General features: G+C 54.5%; 2 protein-coding genes across 2 annotated transcripts; both read left to right on the top strand.

Moving 5' to 3' along the window:
* Positions 1–1,098: 1,098 nt before the first annotated feature.
* MYF6 (myogenic factor 6) lies at positions 1,099–3,232 on the top strand. Its single transcript, XM_048301575.1, has 3 exons — positions 1,099–2,001; positions 2,250–2,340; positions 2,561–3,232. The coding sequence occupies exons 1-3, from the start codon at positions 1,486–1,488 to the stop codon at positions 2,677–2,679; spliced, it is 726 nt and encodes a 241-aa protein (XP_048157532.1). The 5' UTR covers positions 1,099–1,485; the 3' UTR covers positions 2,680–3,232.
* Positions 3,233–8,871: 5,639 nt separating this feature from the next.
* MYF5 (myogenic factor 5) lies at positions 8,872–10,909 on the top strand. The gene is made up of 3 exons (XM_048301738.1): positions 8,872–9,755; positions 10,240–10,315; positions 10,456–10,909. Exons 1-3 carry the CDS (start codon positions 9,249–9,251, stop codon positions 10,647–10,649), a joined length of 777 nt encoding a protein of 258 aa, XP_048157695.1. The 5' UTR covers positions 8,872–9,248; the 3' UTR covers positions 10,650–10,909.
* Positions 10,910–13,364: the final 2,455 nt, after the last annotated feature.

The following is a 13,364-nucleotide window of genomic DNA, read 5'->3' as shown; positions in this document are numbered from 1 at the left end:
TCAACGATTAATTTCATTGTAGCTTTAGAGAAATGAACAATACCACTACATTTGCCTTCAGAAAGATGAAGTTTGGAGCTACATTTGAGAGCTATAAGACCATTGCAGGTGCTTCATCTTCATGTATTATTGTTTCTATAAAAAGCTTACATGTGTGTATACACATAAGCACACAGGAATGTACTTACTTATCCACATAAATATACATACATATGCATGTGTGTGTGCCTAGAGATATGGACACATATGCATATACACACACACACACACACACACACACACACATATATATATATATTTACACGAGCATAAAAACATTACATGGTACTTAAAGAACACAAGGCAGTGCTGGAAAAGAGGCAAAGCAGCCGTTTTCCCCATCCTCTTTCTTTATGTCAGACGGTTCCAGACATGATGTGACATTACAGTATAAGCTAACAGAGGGTGATCACAAGCTCCATTTCTGTCTCAGTGTCTAGGAAGCTCTGTATACCCTGCCAGGCCCAAGGGATTAAACTTCAGTTAAACCATATGGCTGGGCTTTGCTTGCACTAAACAGCGTCAAGGACAAGGGCTGTCCAGAGAGCCCCGTCACACTGCAACCCAGTCACCTGGAATCACTCCTGTCACCTCATGGGCAACGTGGGAAAGTTCAGACTGAAAGGCTAAGCCGAGGGGCACTGTCTGTGGGTGCCTCATCATCGCAGCCCAGCTCTGCCTTGGCAACCTTCCCCATGTGTGGAGGAACAGCGAGCTTGGCTCCTAACCTTGGGCTGGCCCGAGTGGCTTGGGTCACAGGAGTGGCATGCTTCAAGGGGAAGGGGGCGGGGAGGGGGGAAAATAGCAGGGGCTTCTTCTGAAAATATTAACCCGCCTATTTGGAAAGTAATGGCTGCCTTTGAAATCTCTCCTTATAGATCTATACTTAGCCCCGGGCAGGGAGCGTGCGCCGGGGGTGTGAGGATGGGCTGGGGGAGGGCTCCCTGCGCAGCCCCGCGCCTTTGTCCTCCAGCTGCGCCCCCGAGGGCTCGGCAGCGGGGCCGGGGCCGCCCGCCGCGCCGGGCCGCTGCTCCCGAGCCCCCACCTCGCGTCCCTTCACTGCACCCCGAACTCACGGGCTTTCGGAGGAGGGTGGAAAGTTGGGTTGTATTTTTTTTACGGTTGTTTTTGTTCTTTTTAAAATTTTTTTTTCTGATTTGTCTCCCACCTCTCGTGTCCCGTCCTGTCCCGTCCTCCCCCCCCCCCCCCCCCCCCCCCCCTTCTAAATAGGAGATGTTCTCAGGACAGCGCCCGGGAGACTGGCTGGAATCAGTTTTGGAGGGTGATACACCGCGACAGCTAAAAGTTGGATAGGGTTTCAGCAGCTCCTATATAAAGCAGGGGGGACTTATGTCACTGCACTAATTAAATTCCATCTGGGTTGTTCCTCGGGGTGTTTTTGAGACTGCCACCCAACTCAAGCAGGCAGAGAGGCCGAGGGACAGCATGATGGACCTTTTTGAAACTGGCTCCTATTTCTTCTACTTGGACGGGGAGAATGGAGCCCTGCAGCAGCTGGAGATGGCTGAGGGATCCCCGCTGTACCCAGGCAGCGATGGCACCTTGTCTCCATGTCAGGACCAAATGCAGCCAGAGGCTGGCAGTGACAGCAGCGGAGAGGAGCATGTGCTGGCACCCCCGGGACTACAACCCCCTCACTTCCCCGGCCAGTGTTTGATCTGGGCTTGTAAAACTTGCAAGAGAAAGTCGGCTCCCACGGACAGACGGAAAGCAGCCACCCTGCGGGAGAGGAGAAGGCTGAAGAAGATCAACGAAGCCTTCGAGGCTCTGAAAAGACGGACTGTGGCGAACCCCAACCAGAGGCTGCCCAAGGTGGAGATACTGAGGAGCGCCATCAGCTACATCGAGAGGCTGCAGGACCTCTTGCACAGGCTGGATCAGCAGGAGAAAATGCAGGAGATCGGGGGGGACCCCTTCAGCTTCAGCCCCAAGCAGGGAAATGTAAGCACTGCCGCTTGGCCCCTCCGCCGCCACGGCAGCGCCGCCGCGCCGTCCTCTCCCTCCTCCTCCTCTTCGGCAAGGCCGCTGCGGGGGCCGGGAGGGCCGGCGGGCGCTCCTCGGGGAACCTGCCAGTCCTCGGGCCTCCAGAGGTCTGCCTGCCCGGTCCGGCCCGGGGAGCCGCGGCCGCCCCTCTAACACCCGTCCTCTCCCCGTGTCTCCCCGCTCCCGCCCCCGCCTGTGTGCCGCAGATCCCCAGTTCGGACTTCCTGAGCACCTGCAGCTCCGACTGGCAAAGCGTTTCTGACCATTCCCGAGCCCTAGGAGTCAGCCCCAAGGAAGGTAACTCACCCCGCGGGCCCCGCTCGCAGCCCTGCCGGCCCTGCTCGCCCTCCGGCCGCGGGCCCGAGCCCCCTTCCCCCGCCCCGACGGCCGCGGCCCCGGCGCTGCGGCTCCCACGCTCCCTCCTGTGCCCGGGCCCTCCGGCAGCCGCGAGCCCCGCGCCACAGGCCCGGCGAGGAGGAGCGGTCTGCTCTTTAATGCCTTTTCTCTCTTTGAGCAGGCGTCTCCGTTGTCGAGTCGTCGGCCTCCAGCAGCCTTCGCTGCCTCTCTTCAATAGTGGACAGTATTTCTTCCGACGAGCCCAAACTGCCCAGCGCGGAGGAAGCAGTGGAGAAATAAACCCGGTTTTGTGGTAGTATATTTAACGGAGACGGAGCCCCCACCCTCTTTCCTCTAAACTAAGAAACGAAGCAAATTCACACAGTGGAAAGCCCAAGCAGGGGCCTTTTTAAAATCGAATCGAGGTACACCCACCCCAAAGAAAATGGCTCCCACTGACTCGAGCCAGGCTTACCCCTTGCCTTCTTTCTTTTCCCGAATTTTGTTTTCTTTAAATTGTGTTGCATAGACCACCCTTCCTTTTCCCCCCCCCTTTTTTTTTTTCTTTTTTTCCCTTTTTTTAAAATTTAAGATACTTACCTGTGTACCGGTGATCCGCTTTGTCTGAGACTCACCGGGAAGTTCATTCCTGTCTGAGTGAAGCTGTTGGTTGCCTTTCGTGTGAGTCATATTTAAAGAGTTCCCGCCTCATTTCGTTCCTGTAAATAATTTCAGTACTGTCTTTTCTTTTGTAAACATAACATATATATTTAAATGGTGGAATGTGATACTGTATATAAGAACAGATGGATTTCTTGGATTGTAAAATAAAGCTCTTTGTGTTAGTGTTTTCCTCCCCTCCCCGTAATTTCATAAAATAACCCGATCCTGGAGTTAAAACCCACCACTGACTTTAGCGAGATGAAGGCCAGAAGAGTCAGACCCACGTAGCAGAAGCACGAACCGTGTGATTGGAGGCAGGACAGGGGACATATATTTCCTTCGTTTACTCCTCTAAGGACAGTCTCTCCCTCTTTAGAGCCGCACCCACGGTGTGAATCACCCACTCCCCGTGGGCTCCCGGGCGGGCACGGGTGGGTGTACGGGCAGGACCCGCCACCTCTCCGGCCGCCCGCAGTGCTCCGGTTCCTCGCCGTGCTTGCAGAACGCACGTCCCCCTGGAAAGCGATACTGCTCCCCTAAAATGTCCAACAGTGCCGCTCGAGTACCTTGCCAGGCTTCGTCGGCCTTGCCCTGCACGTGGAAGGTGAGGTTAGAAACTGGGCATGCAAGAAGATACCCCCGCCCCGGGCTCCTGCCCCGGTTCTTGAGCTGGGAGAAGCTTAGTGTGTCTCACCTTCTCTCGGCACCGAGGACTTGAACGCAAGGGCTTGTCTGCGGCAAAAATGACGGGCCTGCTGCACTAACGGGGCAGCAAGCGGCTGTGACAGGAACCCGCTCCCTCTGGGGCTGGAGGGAGCTGTGGTTTCTTCCCAGGAAAGGTAACTCCCCTTGACTTCCTTGAGCCTGAGGGAGAAGGGAATGGGGTCCTTCGGGGAGGAAAGAGTTAAGTGACCGAAAGGGTTTAGAGGTGGGGGGGTAACAGCATATGAAGCCTTTCACTCAGTGATGTAAAAAAACACAGCCTCTCTGAGGATGGTGGAAGGGAGCTGCTCACATTCAGAGCGTTACGGTTTATAATAGATTGTGCCCCCGGGAAGGGGCGACCACCAGGGAACAGCGCGTTCTGCCCCTGGCACACACACGGGGCTTGCCGGAGAGCCTGCACAAGTAAACGGAGGACACTTCAACTCTACCTGCGTGCGCTCTCCTCGTCAACTTTAGCCCTTGATTTATTCTTTTTTTTCTGTTTTTTTGAAAGGTCACTGTCGCGTTTCGGGAAGGTCTCCCCCTTCCTGGCCATCTCGGGGGCGGGTAAGCCCGCCTGAGGTGGAAACTCTGGGCAGAGCCTACCCTGAGAGCTAGCTCTCCAATCGACCTTGCCTTCTTACCACCCTTTCTGTGTCGCCGTGGCCAGCCGGGTTTTTAAACCAGTCATGTGCTAGCTCTAATTGCTCTCTAATGAGATACTCCGTTGTAAGGAGTAATTGCGGCGGGACAGTGTGGTGGGCATGGTAATGCAACAGTTTCCCCGTTTTTTCTCCTATCAAATTAAACCCCGTTGCCTCGGGGAATCCTCGGACTCTTTAGAAAGCGGTGCATCGGGGACCGCGGATCCCTGCGTGCCGCCTCTGCGACCTGGTGCGAGAGAGGAGACCATGTAGCTCGCTTCTATAGCGAAGGCACTTGCCCAGCCAGAGAGTATATCCGATCGGGTTAGTAGCTCGTCGTCTTCCTTCTTAATTTGTTTCAAACCCCGCTGGGTCCGCGGGAAGGGCTACACACAGTTCACACGGCGATTCGAGCCCCACGGGACCCGCTGCCCGCATCAGGGCAGGAGCCGTGCTGAGCCACCCCTCAAAGCCACAGTGTCGCGCCGACACCGGGGCAACCGACTGTCAGGTTTGCCTGCAGCCGGGCATTCACCTCAACAAGCTGCCCGTCCGCCCGGTAGGACCCCCACGGCAGTGCCTCCTCCAGCAGCAGGGTAACTTGAGCGATTGTTTGGAGTAAGCTTGCCTAAAGGAGAGTTTTTTCATTAAATAAAGAAAATACCTCCCGAAGAGACTCTCCGTGACCCCCGCGGCTGCAGCTGACATGCCGGGCTTCCCAGTGAAGGTCGTCAGTGTGTTTGCAATTAAAATGTTTGTGTTAGATATTAATAACGATAATCTTTACTTAAGTCTCCAGCCAAAGCAAACAGGGCCCTGGAATCACAAAATCAAAGGGCAATAACTGGGTAAAGACAAGAGGTTTGTGATTTAATGAAGTCTTTTTCCGGAGGGACCACGTACAAAGTCATCGAAGTTTTTACGCAAATGCAAGTGCCCCTGCCGCTCCCTCCTCCCCGCTGCGGGCTGAAAATCCCACGCTCAACGCAGGCCCCCTCGCCTCTACCTGCTCCGCTCCCTCGGGAACCACCTGCTCGCTCCCTCAGGAGCGGAGGGATGCGGGGCTCCGCCGGCCCGCGGTGCGGGGTGCCCGGCCCGGCGTGGCAGAGCTCCGCCGCCCGCCCGAGGTGCCTGCGGGACCGGGAGCGATGGGGGCAAGGCAGGGGAAGTGGGGGAAGATGGGGTGCCTGTCTGCAGTGCTGCCGCATTGACACCGCTTTTCTCTGAAGTGACGCGACCTAGTGTTTAAAGCCTTGCTTTTAGTTTGAGGTTTTGGGTTTTTATTTTATTTTGTTTTGTTGGGTTTTCTTGATTGATTGGTTTTGGTTTTTATATTGTATATCTTTATTTTCCTCGGTAAAATCGGCCGCAGTCCAGGGGGGGAAGCGGACAGCCAGCAGCAGGCTTAGCTCATTCTCTGAGGTGGAAGTCAAGGCGGTCAAGAGGCAACAGAGCAGCTATTTCCACGGGAGAATTCCTGCGTAGACCACTGCTGCTTTGGGGACCCCGTACGATTTTTCCACAGTTTCCGTCTTTCTGTGGAGAATGAGCTAGGGATGGGTGTAGGGGGCAGGGAGGGTGGAGGTTGAATAATTGAACCATGTGCTCGCTGGGACGTCCCTCAGATAGCAGGAACTAGCAACTTTTCCCAGTCTCAAGGCTGCTAAAAACCCCCTCGTGTCCCTTTGATCTCTCCTGGGAGTCCCGGGGAGCCAGCAGAGGCCAATGCCTTCTTCAGCTGTCCTCTTCACAAATCCCTCTGGCAGGTACTAATGTGTTTACTTAGGTGCGCACGGTTCCCAGCGCTGGGGGGAACCAAACGTTTCTCACACGGCTGGAAAGCGCCCGGCCCCACCAGCCCGACTGGGAAACAGTTTTGTTGTCGGGGCATCACGGAGGAGCCCTCGCTGCGGCTGCCGGCACCCACGGACGGCAGCATTAAGTTACACGCTCTCGCCGCCCTGCACGGGGCCCCGGTGTGCGCTCCGTGGAGGCCGGCCGGGCACAGCGCGAGGCGCTCGGGAAGGCCGGAGGTGGGGGTGCGCTCGGGGGGACCGCAAACACCTCTCACCCCCTCAGTCCCGTGACTTATGGTTTCGGTAGGATTTTCTTCTCTTAAACAGAAAGGCGTGGGATACGGAAAAAAATGGCACGCTCTGCAAACGGTGCCCACACGGGATGGAATCCCTCCAGGAATAGGTGCGGCACGGGGATTCCTGAGGAGCGGGGAGGGCTAGGGTGAGGAACACAATTTAAAGGGATCCTGACACGTTTACCACTTTCTCTCTACCAGTCTACAGGAGCAGACAGTGTCTGATGCTAAAGCTGCTCCCGCTTTTGAGACTTGAGCCTCCTGAAATGCAGCACTATCCTCCCCCGCCCCCCACCCCGCCCTTCCCCAGCAGCCTCATTAGCCAGCCTTGTAGTTCGTGTTTTCTCTCCCCTTTCTTTAGTTCCACTCGCCTACTGCATTTTTGCAAATTTGTTTTGAGATCACTTTACCAGAGGAGCCGGGGGCTCCTTAAGGGATACTAATTACTGATTTTTTTTTTCTTCCTGAGTGACAGGAAGAAAATGCTTCGATGCTTTCTTCCATTTCCCCAGAAATATTCAAGGAAAAAGGAAAGACATTTTTCCAGCTCTTCAAAGACTTTTGGGGGAAAGCGCATTTCTTAACAGCCCCAGCTCCGCTGAGTTAAGAATCAAATCTGCGAGGAGAATCAAATCCCGCCAGGAGAGCGGGACTGAGGGGCTTGGCATTGTGCACCGGGAGATCTACAGTGCATGCTTGGAGAGAAACCAAGCATGCACCAACCCAGAAAGGTGATCGGAACCGCAACTGGCACTTTAAAGATCAGCTTTATTTGTGCACGAAACATAAATATGTAAACACGTCTATTTTAGCCAGCGCAAACGTGATAAATCAAATTGTGTGCATGTGTCCGTGTGTGTCTGTGTGTGTGCACGCCACAGCCCAGTGAAGAGTTCAAGTTACTGCCGAGCAGGACCCCTTCTGACTGATGCTGTCTTAGGAAAACAATAGGAACTGTCCTGTTTCAGATGTGGCCCAACAAAACAGCAACCTGCACCTCAGAGTGGCAGAAGCCTGAAATTCTGAGCTTTCCCATTCTGTACCTTTACTCCTTTATCAACTCTCTGCTTTTCATACAGTATTCATTTCAAAGAGAGCTCCCCGCGTTTATGGCCTCAAGTGCAGGTGTAGCCTTCTCCAGCTTTTAGATAATTATGCATCCCTTCGTAGGAAGAAGGGTGTGTGCATGGTTGCTTCTTAGGAAAAATTTTAGCCTAAGAGTGGAAATCCGCCTTTGGGGGCTCGGGGGTGGTGGTAGCGGGGAAACAAGGATGGGTTCCCTCCAGCCCCAGCCCAGGCCGAGGTGCTTGCCTTTCTCTGCCTTGCCCGTGTGGATCGGAGGGCTTCCCAGCTGTGTGCGCTGCTAGGGCATCTCTCTCAGGGGATACTCCCTACCTGCCTTGCTCACTTAATCAGCGGCTCCCGAAGACAAGCGGCTCGCCATGCCACCACATTACCGCTTCCTGAAGGGAGGCTAACTGAAGGCGCCTTTTTCCTGGGCACACAAACCGGCTCCGTAGCGTTTGAACCGCTGCTGGGTCATTTGCTCTCCGTTTGAGTTAGCCTAGGTCACATAATTTTATTCCCAGGTAGAGAAGGTTTCCTTTGCCTTCTCATAGTATTTTCCTCAGCTACAAAAGCCACCTGGATGAAACCAAAGGATTCCTGCGCGTTAGCAAATGCCTGTTAAATGGCTTCATTACCACTCTAATGACCCTTGCACCTCTCCGCTCGGCTACTGCTGCGGCTGGGGCTCTGCGAGGCTTTGTCCCCGACTTGTGTAAAGTTACTTAGGGATTGCGGGGTTAGAAATTTTACACTTCCAGGAGGGGTTTGTTGCACTGGCAGCTGGGACGCATCTGTAACGGTACAAGTTTGCCTGAAAGCAGAAAATTAGCAAGCCACTGCTTGACTGTTGTGTCTCTAGCAGCACCAGGTCACACGAGTAGGAGAAAGAATGGGAAGGGGATTTGTCTCGGAGCAAACACATACGCTTTTCTTTTGTGAGTACCTTTCCTTGTGACCCGATCCGACAGCAGTAAAATCTGGTTTCCCTCCTCCCCGTCTCTCCTGGCCACAAGTAGCTGTGCATTGTTGTCCCCGAATTTGTAAATTTGAGCCGTTGGTGAGAGAACTTTAATTACAGGACAAAGCGCTCCTTGAGATAAATAAACACATCTTAGGTCTAAGAAGAAAGTTGTATTGTTTCAGGTTAGATCTGGATCACGGGCTGCGGGAGGTAAAGATATGCAAGTAGACACTGGAGGTGTCCCTCCCGAGGAAAACTGTGATGGGAAACATGGGAAACGGGAGATGGGAACATCGGGACGAGGAAGGGCTCAGTAGGAAATGTCAGTGGTTCGTGCGCGTCCAGTGCTCCTCTTTCTCTTTCCACACCAAAACTGCAAATTCACAGACTTGGTTGAAAATTCGGAGATGTCGCAAGCAGTTCTTGGGAGGTCTTTCATTAGAAAAGTGCCCATCTCTCGGCGCTCCAAAGGCGCGGTGCGGAGCAAATTGTCTCCTGGGGACTGGAGGGGGCTTGCCCAGACAGCTCCCGGCAGGGGCTGTGGTGGGATATGCTAATAAAGACTGGCCGCTGCGGACCAGCCTCCCTTTCCATGTATATATAAGGGCCCCCCGCATCAGCCGAAGGACACTTGGTCTCGGGTCGCTAATTACGGAGGAAATTGCCCCAGCGCGCTGCGGAGCGCCTCGCCGAGAGCCGGTGGCCGCCGTCCCGCACTGACGCCTCCGCAGCAGGGATGGAAGTGATGGACAGCTGCAAGTTCTCCCGGTCCGAGCTCTTCTATGACAGCTCCTGCCTCTCCTCTCCGGAGGGCGAGTTCCCCGAGGATTTTGAGCCCAGGGATCTGCCCCCCTTCAGCGCCCACGAGCCCCCAGAGCCCGCCTGCTCTGAGGAAGAGGAGCATGTCCGAGCTCCCACTGGCCACCACCAAGCTGGTCACTGCCTCATGTGGGCTTGCAAAGCCTGCAAAAGAAAATCCACCACAATGGACCGGCGGAAGGCAGCCACCATGAGGGAGAGGAGGAGGCTGAAGAAAGTGAACCAGGCTTTTGAGACCCTGAAGAGATGCACCACTGCCAACCCCAACCAAAGACTCCCCAAAGTAGAGATCCTGAGAAACGCCATCAGATACATCGAGAGCCTCCAGGAGCTCTTGAGGGAACAGGTAGAAAACTACTATCACCTGCCGGGACAGAGTTGCTCCGAACCGACCAGCCCCACTTCGAGCTGCTCCGATGGGATGGTAAGAGAGAGGCAGGAGTGATAGGGCTGGGGGGACCCCAGGACGGCCTGTGGGCAGGGCCCCCTCGGGTCAACGCCGTGGGACCGGTCCCATGGGTGTGGGACGGGCCGAAGTCATCCGGACATTAGGAAAAGGCGGGCGGTTTGCCTCAGAGCAGGCCCCTTCCCAGATTTTGCGCTGAGCACGCACGTGGGCTATCCGGGGATGCATGGGGGGGCGGAGGTAGCTCTGCCCGAGGGCACCCTGCAGGCGCCCCAGCCCCCGGGGTTCTGGCGTCCCCTCTCCTGCCCGCTTAGTGCGGCCTTAGAGGGGTAAGGCTGGGGGAGACGGGGAAGGCGCTGCCCAGCGCCAGCAGCCTGGTTGGGGAGCGGCTGCTTCGCTCGCTCCCCGCCGGCCTTTATGGCCCTTTCCCTTAGCGGGGAGCGTCCCGCTGGCCCCTGGGCGGGGGCGGCGGGGCCGGCACTCGCCCCTCGCTGTCTTGCAGGCCGACTGTGGCAGCCCCGTCTGGTCGGCGAGAGGCGGCAGCTTCGACGCCGTCTACTGCGCCGAGATGGCCCACGGTAAGCCCGACTCGACCCGACGCGGCCTGGGGGGTAGAGGCGGGGCCCGGGGACCCCCCGCTCCCCGGGGCATTTGGGGGAGGCGGCGCCGCACCCCGCAGTAACGCGCTGCCGTGTCCCCGTCCCTCCCCTCGGCGCAGGGTACGCCGCCGATCAGAGCAGCGCCCTGTCCAGCCTGGACTGCCTCTCCAGCATCGTGGACCGTCTCTCCCCGGCGGAGGAACCAGGGCTGTCCCTCCGCGACGCCGACTCCCTCTCGCCCGGCGCCAGCATCGACTCGGGGCCGGAGGCGCCCGGGACGCCGCTGCCCCGACGGACCTACCAGGCGCTATGAGGGGCCGGAGGGCCCTCACCCCGCGCCTGCCGCCGGGGCCGCTGCCGCCCGCCGGGGCCGCCTCCTGCAGACGCTTCTCGGGCGAGAGGGGCAGCCCCGGAGCACCTGGGCCGCCGCTTCCCTCCTGGGCTGGAGGCAAAGATCCCCTCCGGGCCCCGGCCCGGGATCTCCCGCATCCCGGCAGGCAGACCCCGCGGCTCGGGACACACGCGCTGCCCTGGAAACCCCGCTGCAAATAAAACGTGCTGTGAGAGAGCTGTCTGGCCGGCTGGTTCTTTAAGTGCATTCCCTGGCATGGGGGAGGGCAGCGAGACTCGGCTGCGGGGCGCCCGCCAGCATCCCTGTGGAGCCCCCACCCAGCCTTGGTCGCTCCTCGGCTCCTGCCTGCGGGGCACCCGCCTCACCACGGCGGGCCCAAGCCGGCACGTGGAGTGTCTTGCTGGGCTGGGGCCTGGCAGCTTTTTTCTTATTCCACCAGTGCATATTATTCTGAGACCCCTCATGGAGCAACAAAACCGTGGAAGTTTAAATACTCACACTATATGTCCTGTTATGGGCAGCGGTTCCTTTATTTTCTGCAAAAGTAAAAGTAATATTTCGTAGTAATATTTTTCTATCCTCTCCTCCCTCCCTTCCTTTCCCATCCACCCCTGCAAAGCTCATGTTTCTTCATTGGGTATGAAGATGGACTGTGTATTCCAGAATTTGACCCTAAAATTGCATGGTGACTCTGCTCTTAAAACAACTGTATGATCTAGCTCTGATGCTGTGCTGGGGAATTTTACTTCTTGCTCTGGCAGAGACAAGTTTAGCAAAGTTAGTAAGAACAAACCTCATGTATCTCTTTCACAAGCCACGAGGTATATTTCACAATATTCTGAAAGCAATACAGATTTATTTGCTCCTAATGACTTTGGTCTTACCAATCAGGATGCAAATTCATTACTCTACATGGCTCTGGAAATAGCCAGGTCAAATCTTCATGCATCTTCAGACTTAACAAGTATTTCCTTCCAGGCACTAAATCAAGTCTATCTATCATGAAAAATTTCCGGCTCTTTGCACTTCTCTAGTTATAATTCAAAATCTTCTTAGCCAATCCCTCCACCCTCCCCCTCCCCCCCCCCCCCGACAAAAACAAAAAAGAAAAAGAAAAACAATATATGAGATGGAGAGATGGGCTCTTTCAGTGCATCCAGAAATGTTTCATATGATAAATACTCTGAGTGGGAAGGGATATATACACACCTCACTATTGTGGGTTAAGGATGTATTTGCCATTTGTGTTTGTGTTGCTAGCACTCAGTGGCCAAGGGGCCTGGTAGTGGTATTTCACCTCTGATAAATCTTTCACTTGAACCCAGCCCAGCTTGGTCATGTCACCAAAAGTTATCACCTGAATGCTCTTTGTCAGTGTCTCTGAACCAAAGATAAAAGAAGCCTTTGCTTAGGGATGGCTCTGTCCCTGTAACATACTGAGGGACTGTGTGTCCCACAAGGGGCCACAGAGAAGGTGAGGTGGCACCTGCCTGCCTGAGCCTGCAGCAGGGTGTGTGTCTGACACAGAGCAAGGCCAGCCCACCCTTCGTGCCCAGCTTTCCTCAAAATTACTTTCTGCCCTTGTGCATAGCCTTGAGGTAAGTGTTCTTTTCCTGCAGAGTATTTCAGGAGGAGCCTTGACCAGAATGGGCTTTCTGTGTATATAGATATGTCTGAAGTAATGATGGAGCAGAAAAAGTGGTTTTAAACCCCTGAGTTGCGGTCATGCAGAGGTACAAACTAGGTATTCTCACTCTCCTGTCATTGCAGATGCTTCAGGAGTATGCAAGTCTTTCTTGGTTCTGGGGGATCACTTCCTGAACCTGCTGTTCGTAGGAATCCTTATGCAAGACTGTGAACATCACTGGTTTTGTTTCCTGGCTTCTCACAAGCTGCTGCAGTGTTGCAGTGTTCACTTCTCTCAATCAAAATACTATCCCAAGGATACTTATGCCTAGGATTTAATAGAGTGCAGATGATTTTAAATGGTATTTTAAAGTGAGCTAAGCTAGAGAACTTTGAGCATTTAATTCTGCAGTGTGCTGACCTTGGCAAGTGATCTTGGATGAAGTATGCAGAGTAACGCTAGCAAATCACATGTTGGTAATGTACACCTCTCTTTGGCTGGCAGACATTTTAAGAGTCACAAAAAGGTCAATACTTCTGAGAAGCAGCTTTTCAGAGTGTGAGGAGTAGCATTCTGTCTGTGGGATGTTTGTCCGTAGCCTCCTAAGTCCTACTATGGTAGTTTACAAGCTGTAGGTTTTTACTATACACATCTGGGAAACAATTACAGGACAGCTATGAAGAAAGCTCCCATGAGCTGAAAAGTGCAACAATCCTTGTAAGCAATGGAAGTGAGCACCATGAAACTACCTTTAGTCTATGGATTGGGAATAACAACAAGGCTGATGGGAGATACACCATTGTGGTCAGATTTTACATATTTAATAATCATATTAATAAGTGGAACTGAAAAGAAGGATTTGTGCTCTATATGAAGCATGTTCATTTAAAGAAGGCTGTACCCAGAAATAAATAAGAAGGTGGTGGTCTAGAAAATCTGAGCTCCACCTATCCCAACTCCTACTATGTGTCTGATTGCTTAAGGCTCTGGGACAGCGTGTAGTGGCCTCTCAGGCAGGTGGGCAGGTGCAGGGATGTCTCATGCTGTCA

This window comes from Corvus hawaiiensis, chromosome 4 (genome assembly GCF_020740725.1).
Source record: "Corvus hawaiiensis isolate bCorHaw1 chromosome 4, bCorHaw1.pri.cur, whole genome shotgun sequence".
Lineage (NCBI taxonomy): Eukaryota > Metazoa > Chordata > Aves > Passeriformes > Corvidae > Corvus > Corvus hawaiiensis.
Note: the sequence above shows the minus strand (reverse complement) of the source record. Positions and strands in the feature narration are given on the sequence as shown.

What these genes read in the sequence shown, in the direction of transcription:
- MYF6 (XM_048301575.1), top strand. Translation starts at nt 1,486, where the DNA reads ATGATGGACCTTTTTGAAACTGGCTCCTATTTCTTCTACTTGGACGGG. An exon ending in TCAGCCCCAAGCAGGGAAAT is followed by an intron (nt 2,002 to 2,249) that starts GTAAGCACTGCC and finishes TGTGTGCCGCAG; the next exon opens with ATCCCCAGTTCGGACTTCCT. An exon ending in AGGAGTCAGCCCCAAGGAAG is followed by an intron (nt 2,341 to 2,560) that starts GTAACTCACCCC and finishes CTCTTTGAGCAG; the next exon opens with GCGTCTCCGTTGTCGAGTCG.
- MYF5 (XM_048301738.1), top strand. Translation starts at nt 9,249, where the DNA reads ATGGAAGTGATGGACAGCTGCAAGTTCTCCCGGTCCGAGCTCTTCTAT. An exon ending in CGAGCTGCTCCGATGGGATG is followed by an intron (nt 9,756 to 10,239) that starts GTAAGAGAGAGG and finishes GCTGTCTTGCAG; the next exon opens with GCCGACTGTGGCAGCCCCGT. An exon ending in CTGCGCCGAGATGGCCCACG is followed by an intron (nt 10,316 to 10,455) that starts GTAAGCCCGACT and finishes CCCTCGGCGCAG; the next exon opens with GGTACGCCGCCGATCAGAGC.